The sequence below is a fragment of the Mytilus californianus genome, unplaced genomic scaffold (genome assembly GCF_021869535.1).
Source record: "Mytilus californianus isolate M0D057914Y unplaced genomic scaffold, xbMytCali1.0.p SCAF_11, whole genome shotgun sequence".
In the NCBI taxonomy this organism is placed as follows: Eukaryota; Metazoa; Mollusca; class Bivalvia; order Mytilida; family Mytilidae; genus Mytilus; species Mytilus californianus.
The window spans coordinates 64,385,418-64,411,278 of record NW_026262593.1 but is presented as its reverse complement, the minus strand read 5'-3'; the positions used below and the strand labels follow the sequence as shown (position 1 = coordinate 64,411,278).

General features: G+C 33.4%; 2 protein-coding genes and 1 long non-coding RNA gene across 3 annotated transcripts; 2 read left to right on the top strand and 1 right to left on the bottom strand.

The window, feature by feature from the left end:
• Window positions 1–2,248: 2,248 nt before the first annotated feature.
• Window positions 2,249–4,838, top strand: LOC127721016 (uncharacterized). The gene is made up of 4 exons (XR_007991035.1): window positions 2,249–2,305; window positions 3,699–3,858; window positions 4,115–4,221; window positions 4,686–4,838. It is a non-coding gene; the product is annotated as an uncharacterized LOC127721016 (long non-coding RNA).
• A 2,147-nt stretch (window positions 4,839–6,985) lies between these two features.
• Window positions 6,986–9,825, bottom strand: LOC127720517 (toll-like receptor 4). Its single transcript, XM_052227109.1, has one exon. The coding sequence runs from the start codon at window positions 9,734–9,736 to the stop codon at window positions 7,277–7,279; it is 2,460 nt and encodes an 819-aa protein (XP_052083069.1). The 5' UTR covers window positions 9,737–9,825; the 3' UTR covers window positions 6,986–7,276.
• A 2,708-nt stretch (window positions 9,826–12,533) lies between these two features.
• On the top strand, window positions 12,534–25,280 carry LOC127720516 (uncharacterized). The gene is made up of 9 exons (XM_052227108.1): window positions 12,534–13,227; window positions 13,657–13,796; window positions 14,831–15,128; window positions 16,390–16,557; window positions 17,641–17,814; window positions 20,622–20,774; window positions 21,623–21,728; window positions 23,230–23,351; window positions 24,397–25,280. The coding sequence occupies exons 1-9, from the start codon at window positions 12,766–12,768 to the stop codon at window positions 24,676–24,678; spliced, it is 1,905 nt and encodes a 634-aa protein (XP_052083068.1). The 5' UTR covers window positions 12,534–12,765; the 3' UTR covers window positions 24,679–25,280.
• The last annotated feature ends 581 nt before the right edge of the window (window positions 25,281–25,861 follow it).

Below are 25,861 nucleotides of genomic sequence, written 5' to 3'. Positions count from 1 at the left end.
CTGGTAACCGTTCTTATTCATACTAACCCTTACTTATACCGTAGCAATCCGCTGTTTATCCGCATTACATACGCCCAGACACGTGCCGTTGCGTAAAAACCGTTTCAGTTTTGTATTAAACCGTGTCGTACCGTAGAAACCCGTATCACTGATGTCGCCAAATGACCTCTTTCCTACTTCACCCGTGATAGATACGTCAAAACCCGTAGTCACACCGTTGTGCATCCGTGTCGGATCCGTATCAGACTGCATTTCCGGGATCATCCGTGAGATGTAATCCGTAGTGGAACCGGCGAGGTGATCCGTGAATGTGTGACCTAGGCATAAGGTCCACTTTCATCATGTTCGTCATAAATGTTGTACTTAGGCGACTCAATGCAGAGCAAGCGAGTCCGAAGAACTTGGAGTGGCCATATGATTTTTTTTTCTTTTTTTTTTTGTCGTGTTCTACAAATGATTTTCTTGTTTAAGCATATGATTTATTATAATTAAACAATCATTTTAAAATGTTTTGCAATTAGGCTATGGAAAAATATTGATCAAAATATACAAAATGATATTCGGGTGGTAAATTCGAGGTTTGGTATCTATCACACTGCACAGAAACAATTAAAATGTAAAAAGAAGACAACATGGACAATGCAGAATCATTTTAGTAATACAGCAAAGAGGAGCTCTTAAAACGGAAGGAGTTCTATTTATGCGTGTATTTAAATGGTGTCATTCATTTTAACCTATACTTCGAAGTGTTCGTACTTTTTTACCTGATATATAAGATGATGTTTTACGAGTTAGATATGGATATAAGAAAGTGGTATTTAAATGGGGAGAACAGCGTATAACTTCACTTAATTTCCTGTCCTTGTATTGTATGCAATGTAGTTACGTCTTGTTAAAATGCTTAATCTTTATATAAACAGATACATATGTTTTTGTATTATATCACGGCACAATAAAGGAGAATGTCTGGTAAAGCCTGATTTTGGCCTGATTTTGGCCTCACATTTCAGGTACATCTGAAGAAAGATTTTTTGGCATTTTTTAAACACTTAAGTTCATACATCATTCGATTTAAATACTATATGTGAAAGATTTGAACTGAATTGGTCAATAAAGATGCAAAAATCCAAGCTTAAATATGACAAATCTATCAAATATGTCATAAAACGTCACTTTCAGATGATTTTTGTCAAAAGTAAAAGTGGCCGCATTCGTTTGCAGTCTGAACCTTTATATATGTTATGTATTATCATCAAATACAACTGACATTTAGATATTAAGACTGAACACAAATGCGGCCATTTCCATTTTAGACAAAAACCTACTAAAGATTAGCACAAAGGCTAAAATTGCAAAGATTGTTTTGTATGAATTAATGATGCTTAGTAGTACTGATGCATGTGCATTGTATTGTCAAAAACAGCTGATATATATGAAACAAAATTATTCTACTCTCAAATGGATAGCTTAAAGTTTATATTTTTAACTAATGTGTAAAACTGCTTTATTTTGAGGCCCAAAAAAAAGGGTCTAAAAGGGCCTACCACTTTGTTTTAAATTTACATATGACCGTAAGGATACACATGATTACAACCAGCAGCCCACCAAACACAGAACATTTTAGAAACGTTTTTTAAAGGTTTCAAATAAGTTAGTATAGAAAAAACGTTTAAGAAATGTTTTTAAAAGGTTAAATTGAAACGTTTTCTGTAACTATAGTAGAAATGTTTCTGGAAACATTTTTTAAACGTAAAAAAACATTTTTTTCAAAAATGTTTTTGATGAACATAAATAATACATTTTAAAACAACGTTTTTAATTTTGTTTTTTGATAATGTTTCAAAAATGTTTTTTAATAAGTATAGAAAAACTTTATAAATCATGTTTCCCATATCACCGCAATATTTTTGTTTTTAACAATTACTTTTAATTTTTAATTACAAAAAGTCATCTTCGATCTGTCGATATGATGATATGTTATGTCAAAAAAAAAAATTCTTGAATTCTAATAACTGGTTTCTTTTCTGTAGAACCGGGAACCAGTTGTAACTTATTAGTTAGTTTCGTATTTTATTTCTATATATCCATTTATCGCATCTCTAAAGTATTATCATATTCGAAGATAGACATTTTAATTGAGAAAATGTATTATTTACGACAATAATTTGTATTACAGCAGAATTCTTCATTAGATAACATTTGTTCGAAACTTCCGGATACTCTCACCGCCTTTTTTAAATTTGGAAAACAACGACAATAGACGTGCTAGAAGAGCAGTTCTACAGAATAGCGTTCAGTCTATGAGGTATGTATAAAATCAATAAACCTTCGATGTGTTTTGTAGAAATTGAGACAAATTACTGCATTATTTTCTCCATGACATTCGTATGATTTGCATGAGTCTATTTACATGATAAACAGATTTAACTACTACCACAGGAATCGGAAATTCTATCAATAAAATTCTGTAAATAATAAAGTCGACTATCAATAGAGCTTCTCGCTTCTCTACGAGAAGCTCTATTGATTAGTCGACTTTATTATTTACAGAATTTTATTGATAAAATTTCCGATTCCTCTCGCTTCTCTACGAGAAGCTCTATTGATTAGTCGACTTTATTATTTACAGAATTTTATTGATAGAATTTCCGATTCCTGTGCTACTACAGTATAGGCATAAATTCACATTGACCACTGCATGATGCCATCACGTGTCAATTTGTCATGCCTCGTGGGCTACTGGTATGACTTTTACACGAGGTAAATAAAAACAAGCTTCCGAAGACAGCATAATTAATCATTTAAACTACCCAGAGCGTAGTCAAATAATAATGACGTTTTGTACGGCTTTCTTATTTGACAAAACAAAATGTGGACGCCCTCCTCCAACTTCGTAGCAACAGCAAAAATCAAAAATATCCTTTCAAGACGTCATATTTTTTTTGGACTACCCATAGCCGTGCTGCCAGTGCTGGGCCTCATTTTACAAACTATCTTATGTGATTATGTCTGACTAAAACTAATTGTAACTTGCCAGTCATGAACAATTCAGTATTACCGCAAAATGTAACTGCATTTGATACGTTACACGATAGAAACATATTGATTATAGTTAAAAAGTAATCATAATCAAATGTTATAGTAAATAAAAATATTACGCAAGGGCACCTGACGAGGAAGAACGGCCTTGGTCGAACTTGACCTGAATGATATCCGAAACACCAGGTGTAACATCATCAATTAAAGAAATTCATATACGACCAGTGTTGATTACCACAGATCATTTACGTTGGGAAAATCCTTTCAAATAAATAGATGTGTAAAAGTTTATAATGTAACACCAGAACAATCTACCGAGAAAAGGTCAAATCAGATTTTAACAGTTAAAGATAATATATATTAATTTAAAGTAAATATATATAAGCGAAACATGCTATATATATAAATAAAAAAATCTTGCATTAATAGAATAAACCTGTAATTGAAGACAAACATTCAAATGCATATAAAATTGCATATAACGTATACACAGCGATACATGGAAAATCATTATAGAAACTCGATACGGACAAGAAATAAAATAATTATATTAGTAGGTTTTGCTAAGATTGGTTCATGGACACGATTATTTATAAAACAAATATTTGATTTCACGAAAAATAAATAAATAACAACAGGACTAAATTGTAATTTTGTAGGTCCAGTATTTGGTGTCACAGGGTGGTCACAGCCCTTCAAACTGTATAGGAAGGATGATGAAAAAGTGTGGCACTAATCAGTTATGGACCAAATACAGTCTGAAGGGGCAAAAGGGAAAAGAGGCATTCACAGGTCACCCTTTGTGCAGGATAATCATGAGTAAGTTGATTAAGAAAATATGTCGAATATTTAAAAGCAAGTGCCATTAATATAGATTGGAATTTTTATCTGACTTTAATCTCAAAAAGAATTCATATGATGAATATGAATATAATGTTTCTCACTTATTATTTTAGATAGAAACAGAGTGCAAAGTTACATAAAGTTATTATATATATATATATATATATATAAGTTTAAAGAAGTTAAAAATAATAATGAAATATATCTTTTTAATTCTGTAATACTTTTTCAGAAAGTTGTACAAGAGTGTTCCCAAAATCCAAGGTTTCCGATATGGAGGGAGTCTTAATTGACTTCCTAAAACAGGCCCCACACAAGCCAGGAGGACCAAAATATAAGGTATTTTTCAATTGAAGAATTAAATATCTTAATATACGTTTAAGTGGAAGGTTTTATTTATTTAAAAGTTTATTTTTGCAATTTGGATATCTATACACAAATTTCTGAGCCACTTATAGCAATATAACATTTGCCAACCATGCAAGACTTCTGTTTATTTAGAGACATTAGAATAATACATTGTTATGTTCTTGACGATGGAATTATTGTCTTTATCCTACAAGTAAAACATTGAGATTTACATTTGTAGCAATTGCTTTTGACATGTAAAATATTATTTTTGTTTTTTGCCTATCTTAATAATTACTTGGATTGCAAAAAATAGCATAACTTCCCCTTTATAGATTTAATGAAATAGCTTGATTGAAAGGGAGTACAACAACTAACTGGGGTTAAGAGTTATATGCTAAACAGTGTATTTGGGCGTACTGATCTCGTTAACAAATTGCTTTTGATCATTTCAGAAACCTGTAAGAAAAGGACAGACGATTGCGCAAGAAGAATTGGAGTCTGAACAAATAAAACTGTTTAAAAGTACATTGATTCTACTGATTTTAGTCCTGTCAATACTGGGTTTTTTTTGTTGCAAAGTGATTAAAGATGTTTATAAAACTATATTCCAATTTTTGCAACAATTGAAGCTTTGGTTATAAACTAGACCATTGACTGAAGTTATTATGATAATTTGTCAAATTCTCGGTTTAAGAGATATGTTATCTCCTAGTCAATGCAAGAACCTTATTGAATTGACTTTCAAGGTCACAGGACCAAGTTTAAACAGTTAGAGGTTGACAAGCTTTGCTTTGGCATAGTTTTTTTTATAAAGAATATCTTCCTTTAGAGCTTTGGTGTAATGGTCAGTGTCGTCACCTCAAGTGCGGAGGTTGTGGGTTGGAACTTCGGCCCGGCCAAACCAATGACAATAAAATTATTATTTGTTGCTTCTCCCCAAAATGAGTTAGAGCAAAGACTTCTTGGCCCGTAGTCAGAATAATGTGACATGTCATCCTGCAAACTTGCCTTGTGGGCTAGAACCAAAAAATCTGGCACAACATGTTGGTGTATTACAAGACAGGGTATTAATTTTTAATAATCATGTTCTCATCCAGAATATGCATCTGACTTGCCACTGGTCGTTAAACAACCAACCATCCATCCAAGCTTATGGAGATGTTGCTTTTTCTTCAATTAAACACGTGCATTACCAATTAAGAAATGAATGAAATACAAAACACTGCACAATCAATTATATATTTTTAAACCAAAGTAATGGTGGTCGCACTAATGCATCATTGTTACACAAATGTATTGAAAATGTTTGTTGGAGGTTGACAGAAACGTTTTTCATAATACCTTATTTCAACGTTTTCTGAATGTTCCAAAATAACGTTTCTTCAAAATGTTTTTGAAACATTTATAAGAGTCTACAAATTTTGGTGTTTAAAACGTTTTAATAAAACATTCTAGAAACCAAAACAAAACATTTTTAAAACGTTTTTAAAATGTTGAATTGTTTGCTGGGAGTAGCTAGAAAATAAAAGAATGTATTAATGAAAGTAAAAACTTTATAAATGGGTTGCGTCCGAAGCACTTCTCTGGGTTTATCTTCATCAGTAACGCCCACATCCAAAAAGGAGATAGGATAAAAGCAACGAAATGGTCCCTGATATTGCATAAATAGTAAGCTTGTTCAAAGATTTCAAAATTATCTTAATTTTTTTTTAACAATTTGATATAATCTCGACACCTTAGTACAGAAAGTAGCCTGTGATGTCACCTTATTCAAATGTCGAAATTCACGTATTTGGCCCAAAATGGCCATTTCACGCATAGATTTTAGTCTCTGATGCATGATTTTTTATTATTAATTGTTTTGGCTTTTAACTAGCTCTCAGTAACTGCGAGTACTCTCAAATCGTAATTTCTTGTTTATTTGACCTGTTGATACTAATTATATTGCCTTTTTTTGTTATTTAATGTTATTCAGGGTTATATCTGGTCTATATACCAGCTTTGATAAGTGTTTGGTATTACTATAAATTTTCACTTCGTACTATGAACATCAAAATTATTTATTTTGTAAAAATATTTCCTTTCTCTATTGGAACTGTACACGTATACCTAACAACAAAATTATTTTCATTTACCTGTGTTTAAAGTTATTGCAAATGGCTGATATTTTTGTTCGAGCATATTGTTTTTCTTTAATTGTTTAACATTTCATACCGATATAACATGTTACTTTTATTATTATTCTCTTAGTTTTTTTATTTTGTATTTACATTGTATCATAGGTCAAATTTATTTGTTCAGTGTATGTTCAATGGTGTTAATATGTCCTTTGATTGAGTTAAGCTATTTCAGTTGATATTTTACAGTGTGTCTCTCTATGTTGTGATGTTACACTATTGTTTCAGAAAAAGGGTGAAGGTTTGGTACCATTAAAACGTTTAAACCCGCTGCATCTGACGTTCAGTAGTTGTCGTTTGTTGATGTGGTTCAAAAGTGTTTCTCGTTTCTCGTTTTTTATATAGATTAGACCGTTGGTTTTCCCGTTTGAATGGTTTTACACTAGTAATTTTTTAGGCCCTTTATAGCTTACTGTTCAGTGTGAGCCAAGGCTCCGTGTTGAAGACCGTACTGTGACCTATAATGGTTTACTTTTATAACTTTTGACTTGGATGGAGAGTTGTCTCATTGGCACTCATACCACATCTTCTTATATCTATATATAAGCGCTTTGCCGACAATGATATTTTACACATACTATCTATCATTTTTTGTAAAATACATAAGGTCATACATATATGTTATGGGAAAATTGTTGTTCATACCTGCGAGCACATCTACTCTGATTTGAATATTTTTGGTTTCTTTTATTCCTTTGTTGAATATAGTGGTCATCATATTTAAAGTACAACCGCGCAGGTTTTTAATGATTTACTTTAACTGCATATGCTTAAGATAGACAAAGCATTTGTGCAATGTAGAAATTAAATTTAAAAATTGTTGAATAGTATCAATTGAAAAAAAGCCATAACGACACTGTCCTTCATTAACGTTTCATGGCTTTATCCAGACATTTCCAGAAAATGTTATTTTCATGTAATGTGTCTGTTTTGCGAATGTGGTCATTGGCGTTCAGTGACATCATTTGCAGTACACATTGCGGTATTTTTGTTTTGGTAATACTTTCCAGGTTTATAACAATTATTCTTGCTTGTAATCCAAGGAAATGTTCAATTCCAACAGTAGCTTCATAGTATGCCCAATCATTGTTAACAAACTCTTTTGAAATCACTAAGATTATCTTTTTGCATTTTGGAATTGCATTGCTTATGGCAAAAAGTCTATGTTGTCCAGAAATAACATCTCCTCTATCTTGCAAAAGAAGTTTATAATTCCGTCTCTCTTCAAGAAATAAGCGCAAAGGTCCATATACCCATTTATAGTCTCCATCGCAATAAGCTACATATGCATCATATTCAAGTTCTTCTTCTTTTGACTTCCGGAAAAGTGGATTGGCCATTCCGATAAATAAACAAAAGTATTGTAGGTGCAATTTGTAACGATATCCAACTAGAATAAATAAAAGAAGCACACCGAATATAGTTGCAGAAAAAATTAACCATACTGTAGTAATACATCTTATTCTCATAATTCGCAGGTGATTGTAAACTGCATTTGTTGTTGTAATATTTCCATCGTTTTTGACACACGAATAACTACCATTGCTGTCAAGTTTCACTTTAGTAGTAAACAACCATTCTACAAAATCTACCGAAGCACAACTACAGACAAGAGGGTTTCCCTCTAATAAGACTGTCATAGTTCTGTTTGATTTTTCAAAGAGCACTTCAATGGCGTCAATTTCTTTAGTTGTCAAGTAGGCTATCTTGTTGTTTCTGATGTTAAGGAAACTTAGTCGGTTTAAGTCCACCAGATGTAATGGAATACTTGTGAATAAATTTCCTTCAAGTATCAAAGATTGCAAACTATCACGTTGACTTTTAAATGTTGCAATTCTGAATCGGTCTTCAAATGCATTTTTTGAAAAGTCTATATACTGCAAACGTTTGAGTCCATGGAGGAATATACTATGGTGGTCATCTTTTAGACCAATACTTAGTAAAGAACTTTGCATTATCAACTGTTCCAAATTGACGACTGATTGCAGAAGGTTGTGATTTAAAAGTCCGCATTTAAAATGTGAAATATTAAGTATTTCCACGTTCTGAAGTCCGTTTACTGTGTAATTGCAGTCGTCAAGTGATGAGTATGTAAAATCAATAATTTTCAATCGTGTAATACCCTTGAAGGTTATGCTGTTTATCAGATTGTTTCTGCCGATAATGAATGATGCGTTTAGGAATTCGAGTGAAGAAGGGAGTCTGACAGACCAATCTGATCGGGTATCAGTTGTAAGTCTGTAATCCAGCGGTCGTCTACTAATACTCTTTTGTTCTCGAATATTTTCAAAAGATTTACTAGTTATCGAAGAAATGTCTATTCTCTTAATATTAATAAAGAAATTGATATATAAGACAATAAGATCCTGGTGATAATCAAAGTCATTGTGATTTAAGTTTAAAATTTCAAGACAATGTTTGTATTTCATTTTCTGAAAGGCGGTTGCATCTATCATCCTGATACCATTCCAACCCAAAGATAGTTTTTTTACGCATATGTTACCGATATATGCAAATAGATCAGCCGAAATAACGTATTCACCATAATTTCTAAAATCGTTTCTCAGATCCAATTCGTCCATTTGTCGATTTTCAAACACGTGCAAAGCTGGTAATGTATTCGATAGTTTAAGAAAATTTTGATTTGGAATAATAAGACTAGAAAGTAATTCTAACGGTGCAAAAGAATCGATTTCTATTATTCGTAAATGACCACCGATATTTAAATACTTTAACGGCGTCCTTTTAAATGAATTAAATGTAAAGTTATGTATAACATCACTCTGATAATCAACTTGGAAGTAATTTAGATTTGTCATGGCAGAAAATATCTCAGAAAATGTTCCATTCGACGGGCCATCTTCACAAATCAGTGTTGTAATTTTGAAAAAATCAGACCACGACTCTCTTGGATACGTTGACAGCAAATTGTGTGATACGGAAAGAACTCGTAAATCATTTAGTGGTGCAAATACATTAGTTTGAAATGTTTTCATTGGATTATTGAAGAATATCAGGTCTTTTAATTGTGTCAAATCATCGAAAGCTGATTGTTCGATTGACGTTATATTACAGTTACCTATATCCAGATAGGTGAGGTGTGTATATCTAGAAAATGTTTCCTTACCTAGAATGTTCAGGTAATTGTTAGCCAGATATAACTCGGATGTATTTTGTGGACATTCTGTCGGTATGAATGTTAAATTCCTCGAACTACAGTCACATCTAATTACCTTCATCCTTAATGAAATATAACAATGTCCAGAATAAACCAACGAAAAAGTACAATTTACAGAAAGAAAGAATAAACATTGAATTGTCAACATTTTGCTAAAATTATTTTGCAAATCTTTAAAGTTCTAATCTGATTTCTGAATATATCACCACGAAATGAATAAAACACAGTATCATTATATATCTTTTGATCGGTTTTATAACATTTCAGTCAGGTAATATGTAAACATTTAAATATAGAACTGTAAAACTAAAACCTAAAGGTATTTGTGATAAATAGCTTTTGTTACCAATGTTATAATTTTCTTATTGTTCAACAAAAGGTTTACATTTGAGACAGGAAGCTGCTCGCGATTGCGTGCAATGTAAATCCCCACTTCATAAAACAAAACATCCTTATTCTATCATCAGTTGCTCTAACTATTACATCATGAAACAGATGATAGAAAATCACCTAGTAATACAGAACTCAACATCATAGAGTCAAAATATCAAATCATTTCATTTTTAGACAAATAACCAGGGTTTTACTCACATGAGCAACACGACGGGTGCCACATGAGGACCAGGATCTGCTTACTTTTCAAGAGCACCTGGGATCAACCCCGGTTTTATGAAGATCTTGTTGCTCAGTATTTTGTATTCTACGTTGCTTTTTTTTTACTTGTGTCTTTCCTTTGCTAAGGTGTTGTCAGTTTATTTTGGACTTATGAGTTTGAATCTAATTTAAGTTTTTTTGCTTCTCTTTTACAGATAGATATATGTTACAATAATTCCGATGAAACGAATGAATAAGACTGGCAGGCGGACGGACGGATGGACAAACATCATAATCACCGACTACAGTAGTAGAGGTGAAATCAATCAGTCTTGTATGTTTTTTAATTTTAGTTCATTTATGTCTTTTGGAGTATGACGTCCATTTTCACTGAACTAGTACACGTTCTAATTTAGGGGCCAGCTGAGTCCCACCTCCGGGTGCGGGATTTTCTCACTGCATTGAAGACCCATTGTTGGCTTTCGGCTGTTATCTGCTCTTTAGCCGGGTTGTTGTCTCTTTGACATATTTCCCATTTCCATTCTGAATTTTATTTAGAGACTCAGGAGATTACAAATATATCCCGCATCTAAATAAGTATGGTCTAAAACAAAAGTTTTTCAATAGAACACAGTGGAAAGCCTCACTCATCTTCTCACTATAAAATCTTTTTGAATTCTGTCCTTGTGTTTCTTTGATGACGTTCAATATTTGGCAATAGTTATCTTGCATGTATGTTTCATTATAATACGTTACTTTGATTGGCTAACAGCAATCTAGCGTCATTCTGAAATTAACCTTTTGAGAATTGAATGCTTCTGTCTGTAAATTCATTAGGGCGTAAAAGCGTTGACCGAAGTACATTTTGTATGAAGCGCGGAAGCTATGAAATTACTAAAAGAAGCATTCAATACTTATAATTACATTTTTTTTCGCTATGATCACGAAAACACGATTCCTATCAAGTTTTTCTTTTATTTACCTGTGCACTTTATTGTGGAAACGTGTGTCATCATGCATGTTTCAACTCATGCAATTCATTTTGAAATGAAGAATGACGCGAGATCAAAAAAACGTATAATAATGAAACATACATCTAATGTAATTATTTTGAAATGAAATGTAACATCTATGATAACACGAGCTTCCACAATCAAGTGCACTGATAAACAAAAGAAAAACTTAATAGAAATCGTGTTTTTTGTGATTCTAGCAAAAAATGTAATTGTAGGTATTGAATGTTTCTTTAAGACATTTTATAGCGTTGACCGTGCGCACATTTTTAGAATGAATCGCGGCAAAATGTACTTCGGTCAACGCTTTAACACCCCAATAAATTTACAATAAGAAGCATTCAATTCTTAAATATAGGGCTGATTGTTAAGAAATTAAAAAGGAACTCGCAGATGCTTCTAAAATGTAAGCAATTCCTGGCTCCCGTTGTGCTTCTAACGTCAGGACAAATTCGGTGATTAATTTCATTCGATGATGCCACAGTCGACACTTTTGAAGGAAAGAGCATTGATGGTGTCGCGACAGTCATATCGTACAATTATAAAAATATTAAAAATGTGGGTCATTCATTGTCTGGTTAGAAGACGTTACATTACTCAAAAGTCGTAAACTAGCGTGATTTACTTCATATAGTTTAAAAGATCGAAAGTTTTACTCTAGTTGACCGTTATGAAATATCTGTGTCACAGATGACATCGGATATATTGATCTTGTCTTTATCCCAGACTTGCTTGAGAAACACGTTGGGAAACACCAGTGGTGCAAGAACCTCTTATCTTGTGCAGTAGATGTGATACCGTTCATGTAATCACCGCGACTATTTATCATATTCGTGTCGCCCAATCTTTAATTTTCTGTCTAATGTTCTGTTATTGTTGTTTGTCTTTTGTTGGTCATGGTTTTGTGTCTTGTATCGTCTTTTTTATTTCTTTTACTTTGATAGCACCAAAGAAAATCATAATTTATTGATTAAAAAAATACAAACAAACAAACAATTCCGCATAAAATGTTACTGAAGTTCCGTTTGAATGGCTTACATTATTATTTGCTTTCTTTGTTGGCGAAAGCAAAAACCAAACGATTTTATGTTTTCATTAGTTATTTTTTCTTATATAGGTGTACAAATTTTAAGATTGTTTAATCATACGAATGTAAGTTTTACCCCACTTCTTAGCACACAACGCGTTATTTAGATATTATATATTGCCCTCTATATGTCGTTTTGTTATCTGTGTCTTTGAATTGGGTTCCTTTCTTATTTACGTAAATTCCACTTCTCCTTTTATTCTTATGAATCTATAGAATGGAAATTAGAAAATACATAGTTCAATGACGAAAGTGCCCTAACATGAAATGAGCATTGATTCACGGCACCGATCAAGATATTACGAGGTAGAATTATACCTGTCGTTCACTTCTTAAGACAAAATTAAAGATACGCTACAAACATGTAAAATTACAGAACTGTCCAGAAAGTAAGACAGTCATTTCGTAACGTAAAGATAAGAGCTGTAGTATACATGTACTGTCAAATTTATTACTAATTTCACGTAGAACTACCATCATTAAATGAAGTCCAATATGGCGACAAAACTATTTCTTTTTCTGGGCTATTTTGCACTAATTGGTTGTTTTAAACCACCATCAACATCGGATATTTCTGAAACAGTTCATAAATTGTTCGAAACAATACGAGGAATGCAAGCGACAAAGACGATGCTGCCCGATCCACCAATGGAATGGGCAAAATTCAAAGGAAATTATGAAAGTGATGTCAAATTGTATTTCCATGGTAACTCGACAATGAGTGCCTTACGTTATATGTTTAAAGTGTATGATAATAACATGTTTGCCACGGCATGGATAACGTTGTGTTTAGTTGAGGCCTATCGCTATGGAAACGCACCGAAACCAACAGAAGACCAAGTAATTATGTCGGTTGATGCTATTATGGACCATAGAAATAAGAATTTGAAATATGCAAATTCAATCATGGCGTTTTGGCCTCAAATTTTGGATGAAGAATTTAAGGTATGTTGAAAGGTTTTATATACGTAATGCTCCGAATCACTCAAAGTCTTATATGACTTGTGTATAACAAATGAGGAACATTTGAAAAAAAATTGTATTTGGATTCGTATGGCCTTCCATCGATTCTAGGAAAGACAGTTGTTTTAATATGGATAACATAAAATAATTTCGTAACTCATGACAAAAAACTAAAAACAATAAAACAACAACGTCAACAAAAACAGCAGACAAAAATCACAAAAAGACAACAACAAACAAATACGCTGGTTCACTGTTTGTTGTCTTTCAAATTTGAATTTAATCGAAATGTTGTAACTTTCTAACAAAACTTTGACATAGAGGATTCGAAGCTATTCTTATCCTTTGACTGTCTACTAATAACTCTAATGTTGGTGTTATTTTTTTATTTTCTTCTACATTTATTTGCAGGTTTATCAAAGTACCCCTGTTAATCTTTTGGCAATGTTTAATTTGACCCAGACTACAAATTGGACTGTAGTTTATGAACTGTTTGATAAAATTGGACTGCATGATGTAACAGAAATTATGAAGCATCTTCTGGCAACAAGGTATGACTAAATAAACTACTGATATTTTTGATGCAATTAGACATGTTACAGCAATTTTGATTGGTAAAAGTCTGTCATTAATTCCGAGGCTGACGGTCCGAGTCAATGGCAACAACGTTGCGCAATTGCAGTCGACGTTTACGGGATATTAGTATTTGAAATGTTTATTATTGAAAATTTTAAGAGTATAGAATTAGAATAGGAAAAACAGCTATTCATTCCTTTTATCAGGGGATGGATGGGGGTAAATTAGAGAATATTGGGGAAAAGATATAAAGAATAGAGATAATTGGACCCCCAAAAAATAGAGAATAATGAGGTGCTAAAATATAATGAATAGAGAGTAAAGAGGATAAAAGTATAATAAAGAATAGAGAAAAATCGCCCTAAAAATTAAAATTAATACAGAAATGTAGGACCCCCCCCCCCCCCCCCCCCCAAATCCAGACCCTCTTATATAGCATAAATAACATATGGGTTCACTCGAATCAACAACAATAAATACTATGATAAAAAATATTCGGTGGTAAATATGCAATATTTATCTAAAGGTGTTCAGATACGCCTAAATATACCATATATATACCAAGATCTAAATCGTTCCAACTCTGATATTTAACAGACTGTCATATACAATACATGTATATGTACAGTGCCGGAAAATATAAAAATAAATGACATTGATAAGGTACATGTATAGATTAAAACAATGAAATTAAATGTAACATGCCGAAATTTATATATAATTTATGCATAAATTTTCTTACTCCTTCATGACCATGGTTTGTTATCCATTTCACTTCATGTGGCAAAATAATGATAGTTATAATATCAAAAATGTATAAATTATTGTTTGTATGTTTGGATTAATGTTGTAATTTGTTTTTTAGTTGTTGATGTTTTGTTGGCCTTACGGCCATTGCTGTTTAAGATTTGTGGTATCTATGCTGCTGTTTTGATTTTCTAGTACTGATATAGTTATGTTGAACGTTTGTGACTAAGCATTATTTTTGTTTTTAATTTGTTTTCTACAGAGAAGGGTATCAACACGTGTTTAAAATCCCACCCGACTTCGACGACACTTCAGTAAATTTAGGTCTAGGATCACTCCTGAGAGATAATGTTATACATTTCCCGTACGCAAGCGCAGCATGGGAAGGACAAAACAGTAACTTGTCTTCTGTATTTAATGCCATGAAGCACTACGCTTACCGACCGTTGTCAGGAGACAGACGTGTCAACACCATAGATACCAGAACATATTTTTACATGCGGAAATTTTTAGAAAAGGCTGCTTCAGAAAAGAAAGATGTTTCCTTAGTAACGACTTGGGTAAGTCAAGATTAAAAAAATTATTAATGATTATTGTTTAGAACAAACGTATTCGTTTAAAATTAAAAGTAGTTCGGTAATACAAATTGAGAAGCTACCAAAGAGATAAATAAAAATGAAAAGTCCAATAAAGCAGACAGCGCCATGATCAGGAAAAGCTCAAAAGACAAACAACATTACACAGAAACAATGCAATGAGCAAAACGAACCTAACAAAAACCGGGGGTGATCTGAGGTCCAATTATTAGAAAGCTAAATGAAAGTCTGAGCTGTTGCTGCGTATTGAAGGCTTGACCTGGAGATGAAAAAGCACTGTTAAAACATTGTCATATGCGGGGCAGAATCTGTAGAACATTTACTAACACTCCATGTTTTCATCGGTTTTGTCTTGCTTATTGTTTATTTTTCTATGTCGTGTTTTTTTGTTTGTTGTTTTTTTTTTTTTTTTTTGTCGATTTTCCTTTTGTTACCCTGCGGGACTCATCAGTCGAATAAACATTTAAATACATGTAACAACGCTTAATTTGTATGCCCCACCTACGATAGTAGAGGGGTATTATGTTTTCTGGTCTGTGCGTCCGTCCGTCTGTCCCGCTTCAGGTTAAAGTTTTTGGTCAAGGTAGTTTTTGATGAAGTTGAAGTCCAATCAACTTGAAACTTAGTACACATGTTCCCTATGATATGATCTTTCTAATTGAAATGCCAAATTAGAGATTTTTGACCCCAATTTCACGGGTCGCTGAACATAGAAAATGATAGTGCGAGTGGGGCATCCGTGTACTCTGGACACATTCTTGTTTTGTTTTGTTTTGTTTGTTCTTTTTTTTTTTTTTTTTTTTGAGTTTGGAGCGTCATTTTAGTATCTTTCGCCTCTTTTTTGTGCATTTGCTACCGTTTACCGGGTGCATGGGTTTTGAACAGAAAACAAGTATGGCAATGAAATTGTAATATCATTCGTTTTGATTATACCTTCATTGTGCAAGCTTTTGTATAAAATTCCAGAAATGGTACGTTTTATAAGACCTATCGTTGACACAAAATAAGAAAAAAGCTTATATGTTACTAGTTACTATATCATATGCGTTCAATATTCTATTCAATTACACATTGCAATGCACCAGACAAAAAAAAACAGAAAAAAATGAGAAAAAAATGACATTATTCTAATTTTATAGCTATTTCACTTCCCTCGTGTAAAATCAATTCTTATCACCTTCTTTGGTCTTTCAAGAATATAGTTTATTCAATTGACATTTTGTAGGTACAAGATCTTGTTGATGTTAAAACGCAATATTTTCAAGGAATCGATACTCCTGGGAATGTAAACAACGTTGATATAACTGTTTGTGCGAATGCTCTTTTCGGAATCACCAATGCAATATTATCTGGTCTGGTGACGTCAGAGGTACTTTATGATCCAGTATTGCAGGTAAAAATATGATTTCATTTAAGATTTAATACCTCGAACACCAGTTGATTTTGAAGAACTTAAAATTTCCTATTAAAACAAACCAAAGATACCAGGCTTACAATTTGATATGCAGGAAGAGTGTTTCCTCTACATAAAGACTCATCAATGTCGCTCGAATCAAAACAGATAGAAGGCCAAAATTGAAATTTCTTTTCCCATGAGCAACAGTACCAATTCCACGGCTCCATCACTGTTTTCCGTGGATCATCTGCGTTTTTTAGAAGTGATCGCGTATCACAAATTTCAGTTTTCTCTGTAAGGTGTTGTGGACTTGTTTTATCTGTTTGTCTTTTTGTCTAGGTTATTGTGTTTTCTGACGTTCTTCCGATTTATGACTAATGATTGTTCCCGTCGTAATTTCTTTATTTGACCTTTTATAAGTGTTGGGGTTACATCGAATTCAAATGTAAGTACGAAGGCCCACGGAGCTTTCATTAAATATTTCAAACAAATGGAAAGCGCATTGTTACTTCCTTTCAAATGAGTAAAATAAAGATTGTAGTATATCCAGTCCAACATTTAGCCTGTATCCAATAATGGAGCTAAGGATTTCAAATAATGCAGAAAATCAAGGATTGAGTTGTCTACCTTTTACCAGAATAATTTTTTTCATACAGTATGTAATGAAACCCTAGTAGTCACTAGTAATTGATGGTAATGTTAAGTTCATTATAATAATATGGTTTTGAATAATATTAAAATATAAAAAATCAAAATAACTACTCCACCATCTCGCCCGAAAATGCCAGGCGTAAAATAGAACAAATTAAACAAATACAAACAAGATAAGTAGAAAAAATATAAATAAAACCTGAACAAGAGATTCAATATGAATAGAAGGAGATGGCAGGTATACATACGTGAAAGAGACAGTAACCCAACATAAAAGAGAAACACCCAAAACACATCTAAAGAAAACCAGATAAAAAAGTCCATACAATTTGATTTTTTTGTATTTTTTAAGATCGGCCACAAACCATCAAACGTGTATTCAACATAAATGACTGAGAGAATTGTTTGACATATTCTTTTTTATTGTAGCAACTCTATTTGAATACGTCAACCATGATCGAGTTCCAGATTCAAACCAACTTTTCAGGTAGACCAGATCTCGCGCTGACATATTATCCGTCTGTGTTCGAGTTTTACTGGTTCGTGGCACGAACGTACACCCAATTAGAACGAAAGGCAAGGGTAGGAGAACTACCCCATGAGGTAGGGTTGTTTACCAAAAGGTTAATTTTACGAGTGTGTGAATTATTTTTTGGTTTTTGTGTAATCGGGTCCGTTGTAATGGTACTTTCGTTTAGTCAGTAAGATGAGTTCTGTCACAGTTGTCATGAGTTCGAACCCTGTTGAAATAAATATAACCATGGTGTAATTAAGATGAACAATGTGTATACATGTACACGCTAAAAAATGAATTAATCATACCACCTAAAAATATATTCATTGAATTAGCGTCAGCAAACATTTTTTTTGTCGGAGTAAACATTTAAAGAATAACTATGTTCTGTCTATATTGACCATGAAAGAAATGTTATTCGAGTGAAAGAAATGTTAGTCGAGTGAAATAATTTGATAGAAGTACATGTTGTTTATCACAGAAAAATATGCAAAAAAAATAAGTGTCATCCAACAAATGGGCTATTAATGACACATACTAGTAGATTTCGCCTCTCGGTATAATTCTACAATTTTGTGTTGTAAGAATTTATATATTTCCAGGAATGGATCCATGATTTGAAGTTAGGGGAGGAGGGTTGGGGACTATTGAGAATAGGAATTTGAGAAATTTTTTGACACAAAATTTCCTGTAGTTTTACCTTAATTACACAATTTTCTTTATTTCTCGGGGCCTCGGTGGCCGAGTGGTCTAAGTAGTCGAACTACTGTATCACTAGCCATGCAGTCAACACTGAGATTGTGAGTTCGAATCCCGCACGCGGTAGGTGCACTCGACTCCAATCTTAATTGACTACCAAAGGTCGGTGGTTCTGTCCGGGCACTCCGGATTCCTCCACCAATAAAAACTGACCGCAACGAAATATCACAATAGTGTTGAAAGTGGCGTTAAACACCAATAAATCAATCAATCAATCAATCTTTATTTCTCGCCTCTGTTTGAATCCTTGCCTAATTTCTGTATCTAATTGCATGGGTTATCTTTCGCGAAGTTTATAAAAGAGGCGGGTGATATACCAAGGGGTATACCAAAGATCCCAAAGAAAAACTGAAAACGCCATGATAGAAAACGAAAAACGACGAACAAGTCCACAAAACAGTACACAGAAAACTAAAATTTAGCAACACGACCCCTACAAATACTTCGCGGGGGAGGACTCAGGTGCTCCGGAAGGGTTATCAGTTCCTGCTCCAAATGTGAAGACCGTCCTGTTACACAGGCCTGATTTTCTTGTCAGTGATTCTAATCTTCTGTAAATATAACTTTAGGAAGATAGATACCTTTTTTTTTAAAGGAACAGCGCTTTTATTGCTGTTCTTCATCTCAGTCTTGACTCTTTATAATCAAATATAATAGGAAGCAATACGTTATAAAAGTTAAAGATTTGGAGAAAGGCTACAAGGATTATCTCTCCTTGTTCATGGTACAGATTTGATTTCACATTTGAAACTTTTCTTTGGGTAACCAGTACAGATTTTTAACCTTCTGAATATTATTAACTTTAACCATATCGGTGTCATCTAATTTTTATACGCCCGTTTACGGGACGTATTATGGTATACCGTTGTCCGTCCGTTGTCAACATGTCGTACAATAACTTAAAAACGCTTTAACCAATTTGCATGAAACTTTGGTGAATTGTTTATATCTATTGACGTGAGCTCCCTTTCGATTTTTATAAATTTTAGATTTTACGTTTCCGAGTTATGGGGTGTTATTAATTACAAAAGGGGATTTTCCAGTTTTCGGACAATAACTCAAAAATGCTTTGAGCAGTTTTCGTGAAACTTTGGTGACTGGTTTATTATCTATTAAAATAACCTCCCTTTAGTTTTTTTTTATAAATTTCTGATATGACATTGAGGAGTTTTGAACATTATTCTTTGAAAAAACGACATGCGTATCATGCGATCATGGCGCAGCTGTTTATTGTTTGGTGTTGAGTATACATTTAAAGTTTATATTCATTTCCCTGAACTTTTCCATAGAAATGTAATGCTTGAAACTCTTTCAAAAAAAAAAGGACAAGTGGTTTGATGCCAATTAGAAAGTATTTTACAGAGTTAAAATGAAGTAGGTGTAGATAATACAAAGAAAGGTGAATAAGCATCAGCGACAATGTATAACTCTGTGAAAGGCAACTCTCAAAAACCGTGACTTTTTTGCATACAAATTTAATGTCTGACCATTTAATCTTTTCCGCACAATTCAACGCTTTGGACAGGACAAACGATTTGTTATCTGAACTGTAAGCTAGAAATATGTTTTTTTTATATCCAGCGGCAAATATTCGAAATAAGATAAGGAGATGTCGTATGATTGCCAATAAGACAAGTATCCACCAGAGACCAAATGACGTAGATGTTAGGTCCTCGTACGGCCTACAACAATGAGCAAAACCCATACCGCATAGCAAGCCATAAAAGGCGTGACAAAATGTAAAACAATTCAACCGAGTCACGTGCATCTTTAGGACAAAAGAAAGTTTAACAATACATCAAACTAGAACGTACTGAAAAAATTGTGGCGGTTATCAGTGATTGTGTAACCTCTAGAAAAGTAAACGGACGTGTTGTTAATTGATGCATCCTGCACAACCGCGATCGCCCCTTACGGAAAGGGGACGGTAAAATGTGGTCCAAAATCCACACCTTGTGATTGCCTCAGGGAAGGGAAATAGAGAAAATCGTGTATGAGGGTCTGAATGGGGTTAACAGAATAGAAAATAAAATTGAGAGAAATCGTCAAAATTTCAAAAAATTCAGAAAAGAAGCCCCCTCCATTCAGACCCTCATGTATCTTACATATGATTTGATAATGTTGACATTTTATAAAGGCAATGAGAACCGTAATGGAAGGTCTTGGTAGTGCACTAAAAGGCAATATGACACAGCATGTCATTTCTCAATCCAAAATGGAGGGCAACGATATGATTTATTATGATGATTTCCTTGGTGATGGTGATGTCGATAACAACAAACAACCTGTGGTGAGTCTTTCATGCAAAAATTGGTTGGTTGTGCTAATTCATCATATCAAGTTAACAAAGGCGTTTTTTATTTGCAAAAACAAATTCAAAATGAAAAACACCTTAATCTATAATGTAGTAACTTTTCATTCTTTTTGAAAAGTGTTTTGAGGCAACTTCATAAGAATTTATCGTAAAATTTTACTCACAAAAAATGACTGCTTACTGTTTGAAAAACACTTCAATCGTATTAAATATAATGCCTTTCAAAATAACGCATATCATTTTGTTGGTATCTGGTATTAACACTCGGTTTTCAGCACAAAAATGAACAATAAGCAACAATCAATCAGTCACCACAACAGACAAGTGTCTTCCACATGACAAACTCCTATTGTGATGATATGAAAAAGGCGACCCTCCCTGATGACGTCACATAGGAAGAACACATCTTTTTGCAGTTCATTCGAAAAGAAGCATTTTTGCCTGCATATCGTTTAAAAATCATTATAGAGAAACAGATTCCACCACCAAATCTCGTGCAATACGACATGTATCCACTCTTGACAGTTATATTTTGAATATTTAAAACGCTCGACAAGTCTCGCGTTTTAAATTTCAAAAATTTAACTGTCTCGAGTGGATATATATCGTATCACACTCGGTGCAGTGGTAGAACCTATAATTATCAGAGACCACCAAAAATATGCCATCACCAATAAATTCTTTACACATACTTGTAGTAAACAAGTTGATGAGAGACTGCACTCGTAGATCTACCATAAAAAGAAACTTTACTATGGTCTTTATAAAAAGTTTCATCGTTGAGTGTGTATTCTACTGACTTAAATTTGTTTTAAATCTGGCAGATGTTTGGTGAAGATCGTCTGTGGACTACATCAATGGCTATAAATGCCCTCATTACAACATGGACAGTTTACAATGACACCACACATAAACTTAACTGGTACGACGGTGAGTCTCTCTATTACAATGGCTATAAATGTCCTCATTACAACATGGACAGTTTACAATGACACCACAAATAAACTTAACTGTACGACGGTGTGTCTCTCTATTACAATGGCTATAAATGCCCTCATTACAACATGGACAGTTTACAATGACACCACAAATAAACTTAATTGGTACGACGGGGAGTCTCTCTATTACAATGGCTATAAATGCCCTCATTACAACATGGATAGTTTACAATGACACCACAAATAAACTTAACTGGTACGATGGTAAGTTTCCCTATCATCATGCAATATCATATCATTCAAAAGTTAAACCATTTAAAACTGAAGCCGAATATTTTATGGTTAAGTCCCCTTTTTAGGTTCCTTAAATACTAAAACCTTAAGCTTGTATTGTTCCTATAAAAAAAATCAGCAGCCTAGACATCACATTCAGATTTTGTGTCTTACACATTTTCATTAGACATCCAAACATGTTGCACTAAAGGAAAACTACAAAGCCGGAAAAGTAGGGGGAATTCCGACATCATGTCATTGATACTGACCACTTAGGGAGAGGACGTCACTAATGTTGTTATAACTTGTGTCTAATCCCTTTTGCTACTTTTGCAAATATGTTTAAACTGATAATTATTAAACCATTCAATTGAGAAAAATAACGGCATAATGTATAACAAAACAATTTACGAAAAACAAATATGACAGACATGAACCAATGACAACCACTCAGGCTCCTGGCTTGGGACAGGATATACAGAATGTGGCGGGTTAAACATTGTTACGGGTGACCAGACCTCCCCTAACTGGGACAGTGGTGGAACAGCACAACATATGAACAAACTATAAAAATCAGTTGAAAAGGTCTCATGAATGATATCAGGCGTGGCAGGGTATTTATACATCCCCACAACAACAAAAAGACAATAAGAACAGACCTGACGTTACTCGCAGTTACGGACAGCTATTTTAAAGCCAATAACAACTAATAAAAAAAATCATGTATCTAAGAACATTACAAATATATGTACTGCGAAGCGCAGCGGTGTTTTTGCGACTGTTTTCTTCTTTACTTTGTTCGATGTTTTTTTTTCCTGTATTTTTCAGTTTATCATTTTATATAGTAGCTGTTGTCATGTAATATTTGAACTAACACTATTAAAATGTTTTATGAATTGGAATTGGTTTATCATAACAGGAAATAGTTTAATAGTTAAAGGGGCCTCGAGTGGCTGAGTGGTGCAAGCAGTTGAACTGCTGCATCAATAGCCTGTCGACACTGAGGTTGTGAGTTCGATTCCTGCACGTGGCTCGACTCCAATTTTAATTGACTAGAATTGTCAGTTTTCCTACCGAATGTCGGTGGTTCTCTTCGGGCACTCCACTCCGGCTTCCTCCACCAATAAAAACTGACCGCCTCCAAATAACACAAATGTGATGAAAGTGGCGTTAAACACCGCAATCAATCAATCAATATTTAAACATCTCTTATTTTCTAGATACTCCGACAGAAGTCAAAACGACAGTGCAGAAAGCGACGACCTGGTTGAACACGTACATTTTGAGCGGGAAATATCAGCCTTGGAATGCTTTCTTCTCAGGATCTTTCAAAGGTTTTGGTGTAAGTTTAAACTCTAATTGCTGATTTCAGAAATCATATAATTTCCTAGTCCGAGTACCTATTTGACCAAAGTATTGCTCTGTTTTAAGTTCATGCGACTCAATCAACTGCTTTTACTTGATCTATATATTCAATATGGAGTTACGAGATTTGATCTTTTTTTATATATATATAATACAAGGGTCCTTTTGATTTCATTTACAAAAAAGTTGGGGTATAGGCACTTTAAATACTCGATGCGTTAAATTGTAGCACAAGACAATATAGCATTTTTCATGCATTTATTCAAATGGTTACTTGTTATTTTATTCGTGACTTTCTTTTGAGTTTACTCCGCATCTCGCATATTCAGATTACCAAACAAAACCTATACATTGGTCTGTAAATGCAAACCGATACATGTGGCTGCCATAGAATTGTTTTGAATAAATCTTAAAATTTGCAAATGACAATATCATATTTTTGGAGATTTTAAATTAACAATCTAACAAATGCAATTGTACAGCTTAAAACAACCAAATCACCATATGTTATAACAGAACATTTTGGGTACTCTTTATGGAGTGATTGTGTCAGATCTTTGATTGTTGGTTTTTTTTTTTTTATTGTCACAACATTTTAAACCCAGGAGCTTGGCACATTGTACACCGGTTTATTGTTGAATAATATATCAAAATTAACGGTACCAAATTTTCTACACAAGATGCGCATTTCTACAATAAATTACCTTCAGTGATGATCGAGGCCAAAATATTTGAAAATCAAAAAATTATTAAAACTATGAAGAGATAATAAACTTAGTTGGTCAAAAAGTAGTCGGAGCTTTGCATGAGAGAGATATATTCCTTAATTTAAATATGTTGCCCTCTAGATGTCTTTTTTTTCTTTGGTTGCTTTCTTTTGTTCCTTGACCTGTCAGAGTGTCCAGAGAGAACCGTCAACTTTCAACAAGAAAACTTCCATTTAATTATGATTTAACGGGGACAGAAAAAACGTCTGTGTTGTCAAAAGATATCCCTTGGTCAAATATAAAATTATTTCACAGACATCGCAAACTGAATATCCAGCCAATCGTGACGAGTATTTCAATGGTACGAAGATACCAGGGGACGAACATCATCATGGTCCGACAATAAGAGGAATGGAAGGAGTGGCGACAGAAGAATGGTACAAACAACAGTTAATGATACCTCATTCTGATCGGCTTACTCCAATAGACTTCCATGGTTTCAACGACCAAGACACATATTTTCCGTTCTGGAACTCGGAACCATATACATATGTTACTTCTCTGTTGGCACTGTCAACGTTTCCTAACATAGAATAGATCAAAATAAAGCATATGTTGTTTTCCTTTATTAATTGATTGTTCTTTCAAGAGGGTATCGCATGGATGGTAGCTCTTTAGTCCATTATTGGATGACACAATAAATGATAATGGGTCCGAAAAATATATATAAACAGGCCATTTTAAGATTAAGAAGAATAGAAAATAATAAGGTACTAGAATATAAAGAATCCGAAAGATACAGCTAGTTCTATTGTTTGAAAATACTTTATATGTTTGTAGAACACTTATTGATGAAGATCTAATGCACTATGGGTAATGTTTACACCAAACGTTATGATTGGTTTAAAATGTCCTAAATAATTGAAATTCAACCAACGATGTTACGTTATTTTCACTTCGGGATACGACCAATGAAATTAGCCTCTTAAAAGGGAAATAGCTGTTATGAAAGGCCATTACGCAAGCACCTGGTAGAAACATGTATTGAACTTTTGTATATTTTCTTTCGACAATGCGATACTTATTACAGTTGTTAACAATTTAATCGTTTTTCAGACCTTTTGGTCTCAGTTCCCAGCGAACCGAGATGAATATTTTAACGGAACTAAAGTACCCCAAGACGGCAAATACCACGGCGGAGAAACTATTCGTGGCATGGAGGGTGTGATGTCGGAGGACTGGTATCAACAACAAATCAAACTAGACCATGCTCCAGTTGATTTCCATGGTTACAACAGTCAATCCGATTTCTTTCCATTTTGGAATTCTGAACCATACACTTACGTCACCTCACTCTTAGCATTGTCAACTTTCTCAAATATAGAATAATTTTAATAGCCAGAGATGTTAAATTTAATAGTTAAATACGTTTTTTATATTATCTAATTACTACAGATTCTGTTAAGAAATAGACTTAAACATACATGTATATATATATATTGCCCAACATACTTTATCATATCTGTTCGAAACGCAATATATCTACGATAAATAAATATAACACAGTTTAATGTTGTTGTTTTTTAACATAGTACCACACTCGTAGAATACTTAAAGTAGTCCACAACAAACTTGAAACTAAATACAAATTGAAATGTCCATTTTGAATTGAACTTAATTTTTAATGAATCGAATTTATAGAGTTTAGACCCAGATTTTGTGGTTCATTTAACATGTCTTTTGAGCATTGTGCGAGCGGCATTTTGACACAATTTCTTAT